General features: G+C 37.9%; 2 protein-coding genes and 1 long non-coding RNA gene across 4 annotated transcripts; 2 read left to right on the top strand and 1 right to left on the bottom strand.

The window, feature by feature from the left end:
• The first annotated feature begins 614 nt into the window (after nucleotides 1–614).
• On the top strand, nucleotides 615–6,074 carry LOC106306117. 2 transcript variants are annotated; one of them, XM_013742592.1, is made up of 15 exons: nucleotides 615–1,062; nucleotides 1,138–2,660; nucleotides 2,920–3,090; nucleotides 3,177–3,248; nucleotides 3,326–3,406; nucleotides 3,482–3,519; nucleotides 3,601–3,688; nucleotides 3,762–3,887; nucleotides 4,176–4,367; nucleotides 4,468–4,547; nucleotides 4,651–4,720; nucleotides 4,796–4,897; nucleotides 5,110–5,215; nucleotides 5,335–5,419; nucleotides 5,519–6,074. In XM_013742592.1, the coding sequence occupies exons 1-15, from the start codon at nucleotides 618–620 to the stop codon at nucleotides 5,703–5,705; spliced, it is 3,366 nt and encodes a 1,121-aa protein (XP_013598046.1). In that variant the 5' UTR covers nucleotides 615–617; the 3' UTR covers nucleotides 5,706–6,074. The 2 variants fall into 2 exon arrangements, with proteins under 2 accessions (XP_013598046.1, XP_013598045.1); XM_013742591.1 differs by having other exon boundaries at nucleotides 616–1,062; nucleotides 5,332–5,419.
• Nucleotides 6,075–6,192: 118 nt separating this feature from the next.
• LOC106306118 (probable E3 ubiquitin-protein ligase XERICO) lies at nucleotides 6,193–7,869 on the bottom strand. Its single transcript, XM_013742593.1, has 2 exons — nucleotides 7,735–7,869; nucleotides 6,193–6,963 (listed from the first exon to the last, which is right to left on the bottom strand). Exon 2 carries the CDS (start codon nucleotides 6,879–6,881, stop codon nucleotides 6,399–6,401), a length of 483 nt encoding a protein of 160 aa, XP_013598047.1. The 5' UTR covers nucleotides 6,882–6,963; nucleotides 7,735–7,869; the 3' UTR covers nucleotides 6,193–6,398.
• A 5,657-nt stretch (nucleotides 7,870–13,526) lies between these two features.
• On the top strand, nucleotides 13,527–14,062 carry LOC106304657. The gene is made up of 2 exons (XR_001262801.1): nucleotides 13,527–13,685; nucleotides 13,783–14,062. It is a non-coding gene; the product is annotated as an uncharacterized LOC106304657 (long non-coding RNA).
• The last annotated feature ends 1,468 nt before the right edge of the window (nucleotides 14,063–15,530 follow it).

Genomic DNA, 15,530 nt, shown 5'->3' with positions numbered 1-15,530 from the left:
TGTGTGTTTTTTAATTATATTAGTATCACTAATTTTTAGTTTGTAAAATGTAAATATATTATATGTATCTTACAATTACACTGATCATTATACATGTCAATATTTATATTATTTTAACCGCTTTTCTAGATGAATTGAAGTTTTTTCACGGTATGTATTTTCTTTATACTAACCGCAGATAAAATGTAATGCATTATCTAATCTGATTGTCCATATACCTCAATCTGCTGTTACCATTCAAAACTCAGTACCACATTATTTTTTCTATCAAACCGCAGATTAACTGCACTGCACTTTATCAAAACCATAGTTACCATTTGAATGTTTAACTGCGTACCGTCAAAACCGTTACCACCAGGCCTTTAATAAAAACTTTTTGTGTATTAATTCACTTTTTTGAAAAATGCATCTGGATAATTTTTCGGTTTTTGGTAATACAAATAAAAAGTGAGAAATAGCTGATTGGTGACCTTATGCGGTTTCGAAAACTTTTACCGAAATCCGCATCTGGGCACCTGTTACAGTTGATAGCCTAATTAAAAAAAAATGGTATATGCTCGCTCAGCTATTGGTTTAAAGCTAGGAAAGTGAGGAAATGATTTTAACTTAAAAAACGTATGCATTTCCCGCACATTATAATTTCCAATAATGCAATATTCCAAACCCTAAAATTCGAAAAGTCCCCCAAATCCTCTCAACCCACCCACATGGCGTCGGAAAAGCCCGAAGACCCGATGAACAACACTGCCGGCACAGACGACGAGACTGTAGCTCAGCGGAGAAAGCGGCTCCGGCGAGTGAGCTTCGCCGACCGGGAGATTACTTCCGTCCACATTTTCAAGCGCGACGAAGATTACGAGACGCCGCCCAGTCCGCCCGCCTCGAAGCCCCGAAACGGTGAGACATCAGAGTCTGAGGACAAAGTAATTAGGTTTTTCGGTGAATTAGCTGCTGATAGCGAAGACACTGAAGGAGACGAACCTGTGGAGAAACTGTTCTTGAGGCCCAAAAGTTCGCCTTCTTCAGGTGGTAGCACTATTGGTTCTGCTACAACTGATGACGGTAAAGCTTCCTTTGATTTTTAATTTTACTTTAGAAATATGAATCTTGAAATCGATTTTGTTTTCTCCGAATCAGAGGACAGTTTCTTCGGCCCCGTGTCTTCCCATTTTATCAACCCTGGGAGACTCTCAGACGCTACGATCTCTGAAGAACACCATGATATGACGATGGACTCCACAGCGTTTTCAATGCATTTCCGGAGTCTTGTTATGTCGGAGTCTGGAGACTTGAGGACACCCACCAGCAGTCATCATGTTCCAGTACAAGTAGAAGAGAAAACACCAATTCAGGTTACCTTTAGATCTGATACAGGGAGTGCAATGGTGTTAACTTACCCTAAGAAGCTGTTCCCTAAATCCCCTGTGCCGGTTGACAAAGGAAGTGGTGGTGGAGATTCGAATGACATGAGTCTCGTAGGTGATGATTCTCGAAAATATGATTACGGGCATATAACTCCTGCCTTAGCAGCTCTGCTGGGAGATGAAAGCAGGGAACCGGTTCCTGCATCTCAAGACAATAGTGTTGAAGCAAGATCTCCAGTTCCTGAATTCTCCCTGTTCCCTCAATATGGAAGCATTCCTGTGGGTATAAATAGCACTGATGCTTGTCAAATGCTGTCACCTTGTGGTTCTGGCATTCACCCTCAAATCGAGCTGCAGGAATCAGGAAGGGAAAGTGCGTATTTTGTTGGTAGAATGCAGCAGTCTTTATCTTGTGTTACGCCTTCTCCTCAACAAGGTGGAAGCTTTATGAGCAGGGAAACTCTCGCACTAGTTGAGAGCCTGTCAACCATCCAGAAAAGCAAATCCAGACTTGGATTGATTCCACCGTCCCCTGCTTCTGCTCTTTCTCAGAGAATTGAGAAATCCAAGCTTCAATTGTCCGGACGCCGTTCTGCTACTACCCCATCAACTATTGGCAGGGAAGATACAGGCGTCCGCCCGGAAACACGTAAAGATATCCCCATTACTAACTTGGATGATTTGTTATCTACACATGATAACCGAAAACCAGTGTATGAAAATCATGGCGCACCTGATCAACTTAGCTGTGGTGCATTGAGCCCTGTTGTCGACAGTAGCGATGTGTTTACATTCTTAAATCCAGAAGGAAACTCTAATTCTAAGATTGAGGGTTCACTCTTGAAAGAACAGGAAAGAAATCAGACAGCCAGCACCCCTGATAAGTTTGTGTCATCTCTAGCAAAATCGTCAGATGCGACTACCTCAGCATTGAACAATTGTGTTCCTCTTCAAGATCAAGAGCAGAAAAGCAAAGCCATCGGCAATTCTGAGACTGAAGATGGACGCTTGGCCAAGGATTCTGTTAGTAATCCTTCTCTGAATACGTTATCTGACCATATGGATTCCCTGCTTGTAGAATCTTCTGCTATACTCAGCGAGACAGGCTTCTTGAACGGCTCTGCTCAACAAAACGACGAAGACAGCGTGCTGAACAAAAATAAAAAAGGAACCAACAACATCAGGGCTGCCCATTGTGAAACTGAAGATTGTCCTGTTCTAGTGACACAAGACCGTCCTGGTACAGCTGGTTCTTCACCTTTGGACAGGAGTAGGAATGAGGCTTCACATGCTAAGGTATATTTCTAGACCCATAAATTTTGAAGAACTATCTGTCCATGGGGCAAATGGATTACATAACCGTTTCTGAAGGGAATAGATCTTGTGATCTCTGACTCTGAGACTGTAGTAAATCTTCACATTGGCCTTTATACACCGACAGCTGAACGAGAGCATTCAGATTGAATATTTGGACTCCGATCCCATCAAAGACATTGAGCTGTGCATTTAAGAAATGATACAACTGATGTTGAGCAACATTTTTGAAAATTTGCAGGGGCCATCCAGATTGAAAAGGAAAGCCAGAGATGTTGATCCTGCTGCCAAAAGTTGTAGCCCCAAAGTCAGGCAAAGCACACAGGATATTTCAAATCCAGTGATGGACCACCCTGATGGAGACGATGTTCGCAACTGCCGCGTAGTTCTTGAACAAGTAAACTGGGTAGAAGTAAGTACTGTTGATAACCTGGTATATTAATGAATGTTAGTTCCACTTTTTCATACAGTTATGTTACTGTTTCCACTACCTCGCAGATTCCAGGAAAGGTATCAGAAGAAATTAATCAAATGTTTGCACCATTGGCCAATAAGCTGAACTCAAGACAGGTATTATTTCTCTCTGTTAGTGAGATTGTCCTCCTTTCAGCTTTTGTAGTTTGAGAACTAATGTTCCAAAATTGTAGGTATGCAAGCTGGAAGATATGTTAACATACTTGAAGAAGGTTCATTTGTGTGAGATGCTTTGTCTTCAAATTAAATCCCAGGTCCGCCTAAAACTAAACACTTTGCTATCATGTACCCTACATATATGTAAACTGATGATCTTGTTCTAATTGTAGAAAGTATGTGACGACTTGACTGATGCTAAGACAAAGAGGTTCTCCCAGTACTGCCTTTATATATTCTTCAGAATAAAATAGTGTCAAGTGTGTAACATTCATTGTGTGTACTATTTCAGACGTGCTGAGAGTAGATCGTTACTCTGTAAGTTAGCATATGAAAAAGCCAAACTTGAGTTGTTGCACCTCAAGCAAGAGATAATGATGGTAATTACTTTGTTCCTCGTTTGAAAATCTCTGTTGATTCTCCTTGCTTGACCTGTATCACTTTTTCATGCAGAAAAAGTCTCAAGTAGTTACCACTGGTCTACAAACATCTGAAACATTGAGGTTGAATTGTGCCAAGCTTTTACGTCAACATGGTTCCAATTCTACTGGCTTGTTAACTCCTGTTCAACCACATGAGGTAATTATACGACTTTGGAATACACATTAGGGGAATATGTTGGTTTGTCTGGTCCTGACAGTGTTTATAAGTAAGACGCCTTAACTCTTTCACAATGGTTTTTGGTAGACATGGAATTTTTTTTTTTAAGAAAGATGAGTTTTCATGCTACTGGTAGAAAAGCTGTATTTGTTTACATCTTAGATGTAATGTATCGCCCCCGGGGTTTAATGATACTTTTGTAGATAAGAGATGGATGCTATTACTTCTATTATTTGTACTTACACTTATCTATTAACATTTATCTAGGCTACTACTAGCAAGGTAGCAGAGAAAACACAGGAGATCGAAGAATTGAACTCAAAAATCAAGACCTTGATCAAATGTTTTCCTACGTGCGACAAGATAACAGGAGAACCTGCATATACAGACGCTGTTATGATTGCTGAAGATGAATTGAAAAAGAAAATGAGTTGCAGGCTTATACGTCAGGATATTCTGGTAACTACTGTCTTATTTGAAATAAGTTATATCTGTAGACATGGAGATCTTAAGCAAGTATTCTTTTTTGCTATGTGAGTAACTCTTGTGCTGTTGGCAGGTCTGGAAAGTTGACAGTTTAGGAGAAAAGAATGATTGTCAGAGCATTGTTCTAAATTATGGTGGCTTGATTCACCAAAGGTTGGTCCTATTTTGTATATCTTTCAATAATATTTATAAGGAATATGTTTCGTATATAATGAACGATATGGGATTTTTTTTGGAAATTTTCTTGGATATACAGGCTCACATTAAAGCCTGGACATGCTTCATGTGTAATAATTTCAAACAATTTGAGTAATGCATTCATCAAGGTAAGAGTAACGAACCTCTTTTCCTTTCATTAAACACATCTTTCTTTCGTTTCTAATCAAGGTATTGTTCTTCAGCATCTACCAGACATGAATGTTTCAACTGCGTTTAACTCCTTGTTTAATGCTGAATACTCCCGGGAGTATGTTGGTACCAGTACGTTGTTGGAGATTACACAGGTGAGTATGTGTCCTAGTTTTGCTGTTATTGCTCTCGTAATACTATGATAGCATATTAGGTAATTTTCTAATGTTGATGAGCTATTTTTGTGTCACTGTCAAGTCATGTTTGCTTTCTCTTTAGTGTTTGTAAGTTCCTCTAGAAGAATCACTGTTTAGAAATTACTTTTTTGTGTGCTTTTTTTTTGTCTCATTTTGATCTGAACATGCAGAAAACTAGCCTGGTCGTACATAATCTGCTAAATGTGGCGGAGGAATTACAGTTAGCTAGAATGGAGATACCTAATTTGGTCCAAGGACAATTTGAATCTCCATCAGGTGATCGATTTTTCCTCTTAATTTTCCATTTAGTGGTTCTAGGCTAGCTAGTATGACAATAGTGGCCAATTTCAGAAATCCTTTAATGACTAGTTCGAGTGTTTTGTTGATTGCAGCAGAGCAGCTTTATTTGCAAATTAGCTTTGTTGATTGCAAAAGCTTGAGAAAAGCAATCATAACTCTCGATATGGCATGCTTGACCCAGTAAGTAGATTACGGTCATGCTCAGTAACTAACTATCATCTTTGTACATAAAAGACTTTGGATAGGGAAACTGTTTGTGTTTTTTCTCTATTGTAACAGTGGGATGTATCCCGGCGACATAATTCCTGGCGAAGTTTCAGGAACAGAAAGAGATGATGGTGTTGCCTCGAAACAGTTGATGAAAGAGATAGAATCTGCATTGGATGGTGTTTGCGTTGGATATCCTCGGATACTGAGACTCTGTCGTTGCGTTTCCAAGTTGTTGCAATCACAAAGCAGGAGATGATGGTCTCATTTCGCAACACTTTCACATGTTCTGGTTTGTTTCGCATATATACGGCACAACGTTTGAAACAGAGTGGTGACATTGCTAGCAAAGTCCACTAAGCTTTAGTCCAGCATAATTTATTAAACATTAATTGCTACTTAACAACACCCATTAACCCTTAAATCAACTGGTGTGACGCATTGTAAATAAGTGAAAAGAGTGTAGGCCACTCTTATCCCATGTTACATTGAATCTATTCTAGATTTTGGAGTGATGGGTTTACTTCATATGCTATCATGTTGATATTACTTAAGGAATCTCCTATCTTTCCCGTTTTGTAAGACAAACCTTTAAATACTTACTGGTCAAATAAGTACACGCATTCTTTAACTATACACATTTTTCCTTATCCATACAACTTTTTGTAAGCCTGAGCTCTTTTTTTTTTTTTTTGGACAAAGCCTGAGCTTTTAATACACACACATAGATAGATTCATCAAGACTATGTTCAAACAAGAGCTTCCATTACACATGGGTCTACATACATAAACAGCTCACAGAATATGTACATCAGAATACCCCCATCTCCGGTCTGAATCTGATAAAGAATCAACCGTGACGCAGCCTAATTTCATAGTAAAAAGTAGTAGTAGCTGTACACAACAACAAACACACCCAACCCCAAGGAAAACTCTATACAAAGAAAAGTAGTCACCAAACATTATAGGAAACCAGCTGGTCGTCTGCTGCGACAACAACAAGAGGAGTCCTACAGAGTGGGCAAGTGATGTTCCAGTAGTCTATCCATTTCTCCAAGCATGTTTTGTGAAACAAATGGCCACATTTTAGCTTGTTGATCTCTGAATCCCCTTCGAATTTCGACAGGCATACAGAACACTCGTTGTCCGCCTGTTTCTTGCACTTGCACAAGCTCTCAAACTTCACTGTGGGGGTCCTGTTCCTGAATTCCTCAAGGAAACTCTCAGGCTGGCAGACCCGGAAATCAAAAGAATCTGAAGTTTGATTCTCTGAAGATGCAGCTGCTGCTGCTGCTGAAGAAGGAGAGAGGCGGATTCCTATTAGCTGAAGCACTGACCTGAGAATGCCTTTGAAGATGGAGATTGACAATGCTGTGTTAACTAATATCACGCATAGCATTCCTTCTGATGGACCAGGAAGGCTTGATAGACCCATCTTTCAACTCTTTTGGATGTTTCAAACAATATGTAATTCTCGGAAGCCGATCAGATCTTTGTTCTTCTCAGAGAGATGTGATCTGAAAAACAACAACGTGGGCTAATTAGTACATAACAAAGAAGGCTCAAATGAAAATAAATCGAGAATATATTAAAGATTTAATACACTTCAAGCAAACCACATAGATCACAATGAAAATCTCCGTAGGCATATATTATAGTAGTTAGTAGTCACAAGAAGAGTAAGTATAACCAAACACAACAATCTGCTCAGAGAGCACCAAGAAATTTCTATATTTATGAAAATTTACAAAAACTTCCTTCAAACCGAACTCAGGGCATTGATGAAATGGAACAGTTTAACATGTTTGTTCAACTCTATAAAGTTAAGCCTTATCAACCGTTCACTTTAGAACATACACTGAGAGGTTCCATATGCTCCAACCCTTTCATGTCAAACCTATGCTCAATAAGTTTAACCGATGATTCTAGTTTAATCAAAGTTATGTCAGTGAATCAAACAATATTTGGCTCCTCTAAAGCACTGAGATAATTGATAATAAATCAAGAAAATCTGAAGGATTCAAGATTTGGCTCTAAATAAGACTAATTTCAAGTCTTTTCAACTCTGATCAAAACACTGAGCTAATTAAAGTTAAATATCAAGAATCATCAAGACAGGAAAAAAGGAAGTAAAATGCCAAAGGACTTAATCCTTCAATTATATTTCATACCAAGAAACAAAAAAAAATCAAGAATCTTTTGATAAAGCATCAACCTTTTGCTGTGCAAGTTAAGTAGAACAGATACAAGAAGAATAAAAATTGGGGCAAATCCAAAAACATACAAACCTGGAGACAAGTATGAGAGGCGATGATCACCAATTAAACGAAAGATTGAATCTTTATTATAAAGTTTTGAGTTTCTGTTGAAAATAGTGATGGGAATCTGAGAAGTGAGAGATGGATGAAAAAGGAGCTTCTTCCAGTTGTTGTTTATAAATAGCAAAGCACATGAGAAAGCTTCCCACATCTTTAACCAGAGAAGCCTTAACTATGGTTAGTCAATCCAGCTTCTTCTATCTCAGCCTTTCAGGTTCTTCGCTTTAACCATGGTTACTTTATATCATCAACTGTACTTCCTTTCCAATATTTTATTTATTTCCTTTTTGTTTAATGTATGATCATACACATACACTCCCAACAAAATTATAATCCATGTTTCTAAAAGGAAAGGTATTAAGTGTAGTTGATTGCTTAGTGGTTTTGTATTATATCAAATGACATTGTAAACGGCAGCTTATTTGCGTTCGGTTTTGTAAAATAATGCATGTATAATGCAGAGCAATCAAAAGTCATCTTTCTATGAATTTTCTTTCATTTTCTATGTTTTTCAATGTGGTGAAGTTTCAACAAACAAACGAGCCATAAGTCATTCATTCAAATAAGAAGGCATTCGTTTAACAGTAGCGACCACCATTTTCATCCGGCTAGTTTTTTTTTTTTTTTCATCAAACGGTTATTCTATCATTTAAATTTGAAATGGTCTGGGGGACCACATCGGATCAGAACAACCAATGTAATACAAGTCCATATGAAAGGATATTGTTATCTTAGCTAATGAATCAAACGGTACATTTTCAGAACGAGAAATAAAAACAATCGAGAACTTCGTGAATCTATTCTTAGTTTCATCAGCTCCTTTAGCTCAGTGAAAAAGTTAGACCATGCTCTGGGGTCTTGAATCATCAAGATTAGATCCTTAAAATCAGTGCAAAAAGCTTAACACGTCAATAGCTGCAACAAGCACTCCATTGCCCATGAGAGGGCCTCGAGCTCCGAGTGGAGTGGTGAGATTCTTCGCCGTTGGTTCCTTGCACCAAATAACTGAGTTACTCCTCTAGAGTTTGTCAATGTCCATCCATAACCACTAAAGAGTACGTCATGTGTTCACGATCCATCTATCATGCATCTCTCAGAGATTGTCACTTGTTCAAGAGTTTGTGTTTCCGTTGGTTCTTCCTGATTACGCTTAGCTTCAAACCAAGCATAGCATTCTGACTTAGCGTGTCGAATCGTTTCCAATGGGTCACTGTCTATCCCTCTGAATAATTTATCATTTTTTGCTTTCCAAATGTACCATATAATCCAAGGGTGTCGATATTTATCCAACTCAGGATCTTCAATATCGTTCTTTCGCCAGAATAGATAGTCCATATTTGTGTAGTGGCTTGCACTGGGGAACACCAACGGTGGAGTTGGAGTTGTTGTGTGTGCCAATGTCTGTAAAGCTGGGAGACATTCAAATATGGCATGGTTTAAAATTTCATCATCTACACCACATCTAGGACAATGGTTGTCTGATGTATTAGGTTGTTTGTCACTGCTAATTATCTAGAGATCATTTGCCACATAAGATGTCTGGTTTTTGGTGGAGTTTGTATCTAACAAAGGCTTGGAGTTTTGTGATACTTGGTTCTATATGTGTCTCCATCTTATCTCTGTTAATCAAGTTCTTTGCTACCAGTAGCCTGACTTAACAGTGTACATTCCATTTGTGTAACTCCAACAATATTCATTTCGATAATATCTTTAACTTATGGCCAAAGATTGGATCAATGGAATGTTCTCTGGAGTTACATAGTTTTATAGCATCTCAGAGTTCATCTAGCTAGTTAAGACAATTATATGCATCCCATGTATGTATGTTATTTAGGCAGTGTTTGTTTCTGTATCGAGATGCTGCATTTAGATGATAATATTCATATGTTGTTCCTACGGACAATATTTCATCTATAAAATCTAAATATTTGAGATGCTAAAAAATATAGAATATGGATTCTATATTTACATCTCAAAATCCAAAAATTTAAATAACCTAAATACCTTTAATAGAATATAAAAATTAATTAAATTAGTTATTATAATTATTATATAATAGTTTTAATTGGAAAATTGCGTTTTCTAGCCGAAACCGAAAACAAATCTCATTTTCCGTCAAAACAAAAAAAATCTTTCTTCCGCCAAAATCATAAAATTGTATTTTTTCCACCAAAATAGTAAAATCACATTTTCTCACCAAAAAGAAAACTATGTTTTTCTCGTCAAAACATAAAAATATGTTTTCTCCCAAAATCGTAAAATCGCGTTTCCACCAAAATCGAAAACAATTTTTTTTCCACCAAAACTTGAAAATCGTGGTTTCCAGTCAACTATGTTTTCCCGTTAAAATCAGAAATTTTTCTTTTCACGCCAAAACAGGAAAACCACATTTTCACGCAAAACTAGAAAACCACATTTTCACGACAAAACTAGAAAAACACGTTTTCCTGCCAAAACCGTAAAGTTGTGTGTTTCACTCCAAAACCGGAAAATTGTGTTTTCTGCCAAAACAAAATATCATGTTTTCCGCCAAAACAAAATAAATCATGTTTTCTACTAAAACTGAAAAATCGTGTTTTCCGCCAAAACCGTAAAATTGTATTTTTCCTGCCAGAACCGTAAATTTTATTTTTTCTACCAAAACAAGAAAATTGTGATTTCTTGTAAAAACCAAAAAATCATGAATTCTTGTCAAAACCGGAAAGTCGTGTTTCCCGCCAAAACCAAGAAAACCGTGTTTTCTCGCCAAACCAGAAATAGCGATTTCTCATCTAAACAAAAAAATCTTGCTTTAAACAAAAGCCGGTGTATCGCGTTTTCTGTCAAAACCGGAGAATCGTACTTTCTGTCAAAACCAAAAAATTACGTTCTGCGCCAAAATCAGGGAAATCGCATTTTCCAAAAAACTAGAAAATCATTCCGTCAAATCTGGAGAATCACATTTTTCCGCCAATACCAGAAAATCGTTTTTTCCCAAAAATGTAAAATTAAAATTAGATATTGTTTTAACGCTGAATAATTATTCTATTATAAACTATGAAAAATATTACAAATGATTCTACATCATTATTCCGCCTTCTTTTGGACTCGAAATCAATACCTAATGGTGTAGAAACATTGATGAACCTTAGTCAAACCTATGGGCCAAGGAGACTTCTACAATTTTAGATATATTTATTTGAATATTATATCAGTTCATTATTAAGAATAAAAACAATGTCCATTTAGTCTTTTTAACTACTAATATTCGAATAATATTACAAAATCAAAAGACAAACAACTTCGCATCCAAATGTTTCATCTGAATGCAAATACTAACTATAAAAACGAACAACATCGTGATGTTGCATTAATTGCAGAAACGAACATGGCCTTACTCTTATTTTCTTGATTAATTTTACCATAACATAACTTTCATTTTTTTCCTCTCTCTCACCCTTCTCTCTTTAGAAACAATAACCATTGATTAAATTTGGATTTTTTGGTGTTGGTTTCACCGCAAAGAATTTTTTTTGTTTATTTTTTGTTTATCTTCCCTTGTGCTTCATTTCAAGGTTTGATTTTGATGCTTTCAATTGGAGTGGTGAGATCTGAGGCTTCAGAGGCTGCATGGTGGTTTTTGGTGGTTGTGGCGGTTCAAAATTTTGTGGATGGACTCTGTAGAGGCAGATCTGGGTCACGATCCTCAAATTTCCCATTTTTGGTTTCGTATATCCACATCGGTGTGTGCGGATTCAGTTCTTCCAGTGAGGTGGTGGAGACTTTCTGAGATGAAGGTGTGACGTTGTGGTGAAGGTGGTATTAGATCTGAACCAATGGGGTCTTCCACCTCGGTTTCCTGCTCGTTTTGAGGACGGCACTAGGCACTACAGGAAATATGAGTATTAGTAGCACTAGATGATAGCGTTTATGACAATTATGCTATTGTATACGAACATTTATTTTTGTTATAGCATTTATCGATTTAAAACGCTATATTTACTATAATACAAAATTTAGATTTCAAGTTTTAAGTTATGATAGTAAAGTATTTAAAGCTTAGATGATTTTTATAATAGTTATAGATAAATAAAAAGACAATCTGTATTGTTTTTTTTTTGAACCATTGATTGATTTGGATCAAAGGTCCAAAATGATTCTTGTGTCAATCCTCACATTTTGTTCCTATTGGTTTACTTGTTTTTAATGACACGGGTCACTTTGGATGATATTGAATCGACGCTTGAGATTAATTATTCTTTTATTATTTTTTAATTATTTTTTTCTGAGATCTACGAGTCAGCGAAACGAGAAAGAGAGAGAAGATGGAGTTCCTAGATGGTATAGAAAGGAGAAGACGCGACGCGACGCGACGTCACCACCACCATCGCTCGTTACCATCACCACCATCGCCATATCTCCCATCCCCAATCGCTCGTCACCACCACCATCGCTTCTCAGATCCGTCTTCACCGGAGTCGCCACCACCACCGTCACGCTCGTCATAACCACGACTGATCACTTCTCTGTCTCTCACTCTATGTCTCTCATTCTCTCTGTGTTTTTTTTGTTCTTGTTACAGGAAGCTTGTTCGTAAAAAAGTGGTCATTGATAAGGCGAAGTAAAGTTTTATGCTTTATATGGTTTGATTTGAAGTTAAAGTTCGTTTCTTTAGTTATGTGTGTTGCAGAAATCCAAGAGGGATGACTCTGCCAAAACTATGTCCCAACGTTTGCAAGGTATTGTTTTAGCTTGTCTGATTTGTTTTCATCATTCTGTAATTTTCATGTGTTTGTTCATTACATGCTCGTAAGAGACTCAGCTTGATTATTGAAATGTGCTCTGCTTGTTTTAATTTCAGTTAGAGACCATTTGGTTCACTGAAAGACCAAGTTTACATATTTCTACTTCTTTCATCCAACGAAGGCTTATCAATATATTTTTTTGTTCCTGGTAAAGGTGGTGGTCGTGACTCGTGAGCAAGAACTGGTGTTGTGCAGAGGAGATGTCTCGAACTTGTCTCCGTCTAGACTCACACGAATGTTGCAGTCTCTCACTGGAATGCCAAGTGCAGCCTTTGAAGGTATTGTGACAGTAAAGACTGAGACTTTCTTCTTCTTTGCTTATGTCTATTGATTCATTGCCTTGAAGGTTTATACAGCTAAAACATTGCTCTATACGGCAGACTTTAAGACAATCGTGCTTAAGTATGGGTGTTGAGATAAGTTATCTTGTACTGATTGGTTCCAGTCTTAAGTATGGGTGTATGTCCTCAAATCATTGTATTTACCAACACTTGTTTTGTGTGCTTTTCAGATACTGCGGAAGCTTGAGGAAAGTGGAAGAGACAGATGAACCTTGAGGAAGATCGAAGTGAAACAAGGAGCTTGAGGAAGGCGGCAGCTTAGGTTTAGGTTTAGGGTTAATTAGATTTTGGTTTAATGTGTTTTAATTAGTCTTTTTTAATATGTACTGGTTTAGTTTTGTAAAATTGATTTTATTTGTGAACTGATTTTAATAATTTAAATTCTTTTTATTACATATTTTTGAATTAATTATCACAAAAAATCAATTCATAATTATTATTAATAAATTTTCAGATTATTTAAAAACTAATTAATAACACAAAACATTTGCTATCTTTGTTATCGGGAAAATCAAATTATTAGGTTTTAATAACATTTGTATAACGTTAGTATAAATATTAACAATTGCGAATATACACGCGCTATTGTTGTACGCTTAATTATAACACAAAGAAAAATCGCTATTAAAAGGGTCGGACCTATTATAACGAGCGCTGTCAGAGCAGACAAAGAAACGCTATTATACATGACTCATAGCGTTTTCCGTCTGCTATTACTACCCACATTTCCTGTAGTGAGGGTTAGAATTTACTCTAGTGGCGGTGGAAGAGAGCCAATCGTTGGGGTGTGGTTTTGGTATATCCATTTACCGACTCCGAACCGAAAAAACGATTAGATCTGGTTTGACATCTTTGAGTCCTTTGTGTTCTCTTGTTTCTTTTCATGCTTTCAGATCGTCGGTCTCCCTATTTTATTTTCCCGGTGGTCATCTATGGCTCTGGTGGTCTTTTTGACTCGGTTAAGGTCGGTGTTAGCTTCCCGGTGGTAGCAATTTTTCTGTTTTTGGCTCGACATTTCTTGGTGGTCATGGTGGTGAGTGTTTTAGCTGACATGGTGGTCTTTGGCATGCTTCGGCGAATTCCTTGATACTTTCTTCTACTTTTGTCTTCTGTCCGGTATATAGTTGATTCGGAACGATCTGATTGTTAATGGATTGAGATGTTGAGCTTTTATTTATCTTTTCCAATTATTTGTATTTTGAAAAAAAATTCAATACGAAATTTTTTTATAAAAAAACTTTCATTTTTATAAATATGAGGTCTAAACATGACATGCCGATATACTTGCTAAAAGTTAAAAAAAAAGATGACTGTTTTTTTTTCTTTTTTGTCTCATGACCGCTATTGAATATTATGTGAACTACAAATATATAGTTATCAAGCTATTCCAAAAGTAGAGTTGGTGAAGTAATAGGAGTCGTCTTTTTTTTTAACTCATCATCAACTTTATATTAACCAAACTTGGGACTACATGATTTCACCACAAAGATTCAACCACTTTTACAGACAAAGAATTCTAGTATCACTTAGCATCACTAGATTGGATCCTAAGCTACCTGAACTGAACCTTTGCTGTAATTTTAACCCATGAGAACAAACTCTTCGTAAGACCCAGAAAGAGTTGTCTCTTAACCACACCTACATTGACCATAATAAACGAAAGCAATGAGACTGAGATACTTAATCAAAGTCACAAATCTAATCAAAGCTCAAGCTTTTATCTCCAATCATTTGAGTTCAGCACACAGACAAAAGCATCGACACCGAATGGTAAAAATTTGTGACTTGCTTCAGCTTCATCAGGGCCACTGCCTCGCTCCTATAGCCTGAAAGATGGAATGGCTCCGTACTGAAAAATTCGGACCTTGACGATGGTAACATGACCGGAACAGCAATTCATGACGTATGAGGGTGTGTGACACCACCACCGGAGGGATGACAGCCGACACTGGGATGTAGAGCCTCACTGCGTAACAAGGCAATGCACACATCACCGGTTGACAACTCCGAGGACATGGAGCCGTCCGACGCACCGACTCCGAGAACTGGAGAACGAGACCCTTTCTGCCGAAACTTCGCACCACTCCTCCGTTCTTACACCGCCACACACGAGGGTAGATCGGTGGTGTAGGAGGTGACCCACTGAGTCACGCATCGCCGCCGTGGAAGGAGCACCGGAGATCTGAAAAAGGAAAAACCAGATCCGGCGTCCAAATCCAGTCCTAAAAGCCCACCTGTAACACCACCGAACCATCCTAGGCATAGGTCAACCCACCGGCCAACAATCAAACAAGAACATGACCGACGGACGACCCACACCAAGGGTTGGAGATGAAAGGCCAACCGGCCAGCCAACAATCAAACAAGAACATGACTGACCGTCCAACCCAACACCATGGTCCGGAAGCGCTACGTGACGGGTTAGGGACGATCCGGCCAGAGTCACAAAATTTACTCCACGACCTCGACCAGTTACGTCCGGCTGCGTCAAGGCACAAGGCTTTGCAACCTGTACCTAGAGTTAGCGTTTTCCGTTAGATCGAGGCCTAAGGCTTTTCGACCCGTACCACGACCTAACGTTGGGTTAGACCGGACTAGTCAAATATCAGAGTACTCATGAAGCGCATATAAAACAATTACT

Source organism: Brassica oleracea, chromosome C7 (assembly GCF_000695525.1).
Source record: "Brassica oleracea var. oleracea cultivar TO1000 chromosome C7, BOL, whole genome shotgun sequence".
In the NCBI taxonomy this organism is placed as follows: Eukaryota; Viridiplantae; Streptophyta; class Magnoliopsida; order Brassicales; family Brassicaceae; genus Brassica; species Brassica oleracea.
The sequence above is the reverse complement of the archived record's forward strand: the minus strand, read 5'-3'. Positions and strand labels throughout refer to the sequence as shown.

Coding starts and splice junctions, on each gene's coding strand:
- LOC106306117 (XM_013742591.1), top strand. CDS start 618: ATGCATTTCCCGCACATTATAATTTCCAATAATGCAATATTCCAAACC. Junction 4,721..4,795: donor TGAGTAATGCATTCATCAAG/GTAAGAGTAACG, acceptor ATTGTTCTTCAG/CATCTACCAGACATGAATGT. Junction 5,420..5,518: donor GATATGGCATGCTTGACCCA/GTAAGTAGATTA, acceptor CTATTGTAACAG/TGGGATGTATCCCGGCGACA.
- LOC106306118 (XM_013742593.1), bottom strand. CDS start 6,881: ATGGGTCTATCAAGCCTTCCTGGTCCATCAGAAGGAATGCTATGCGTG.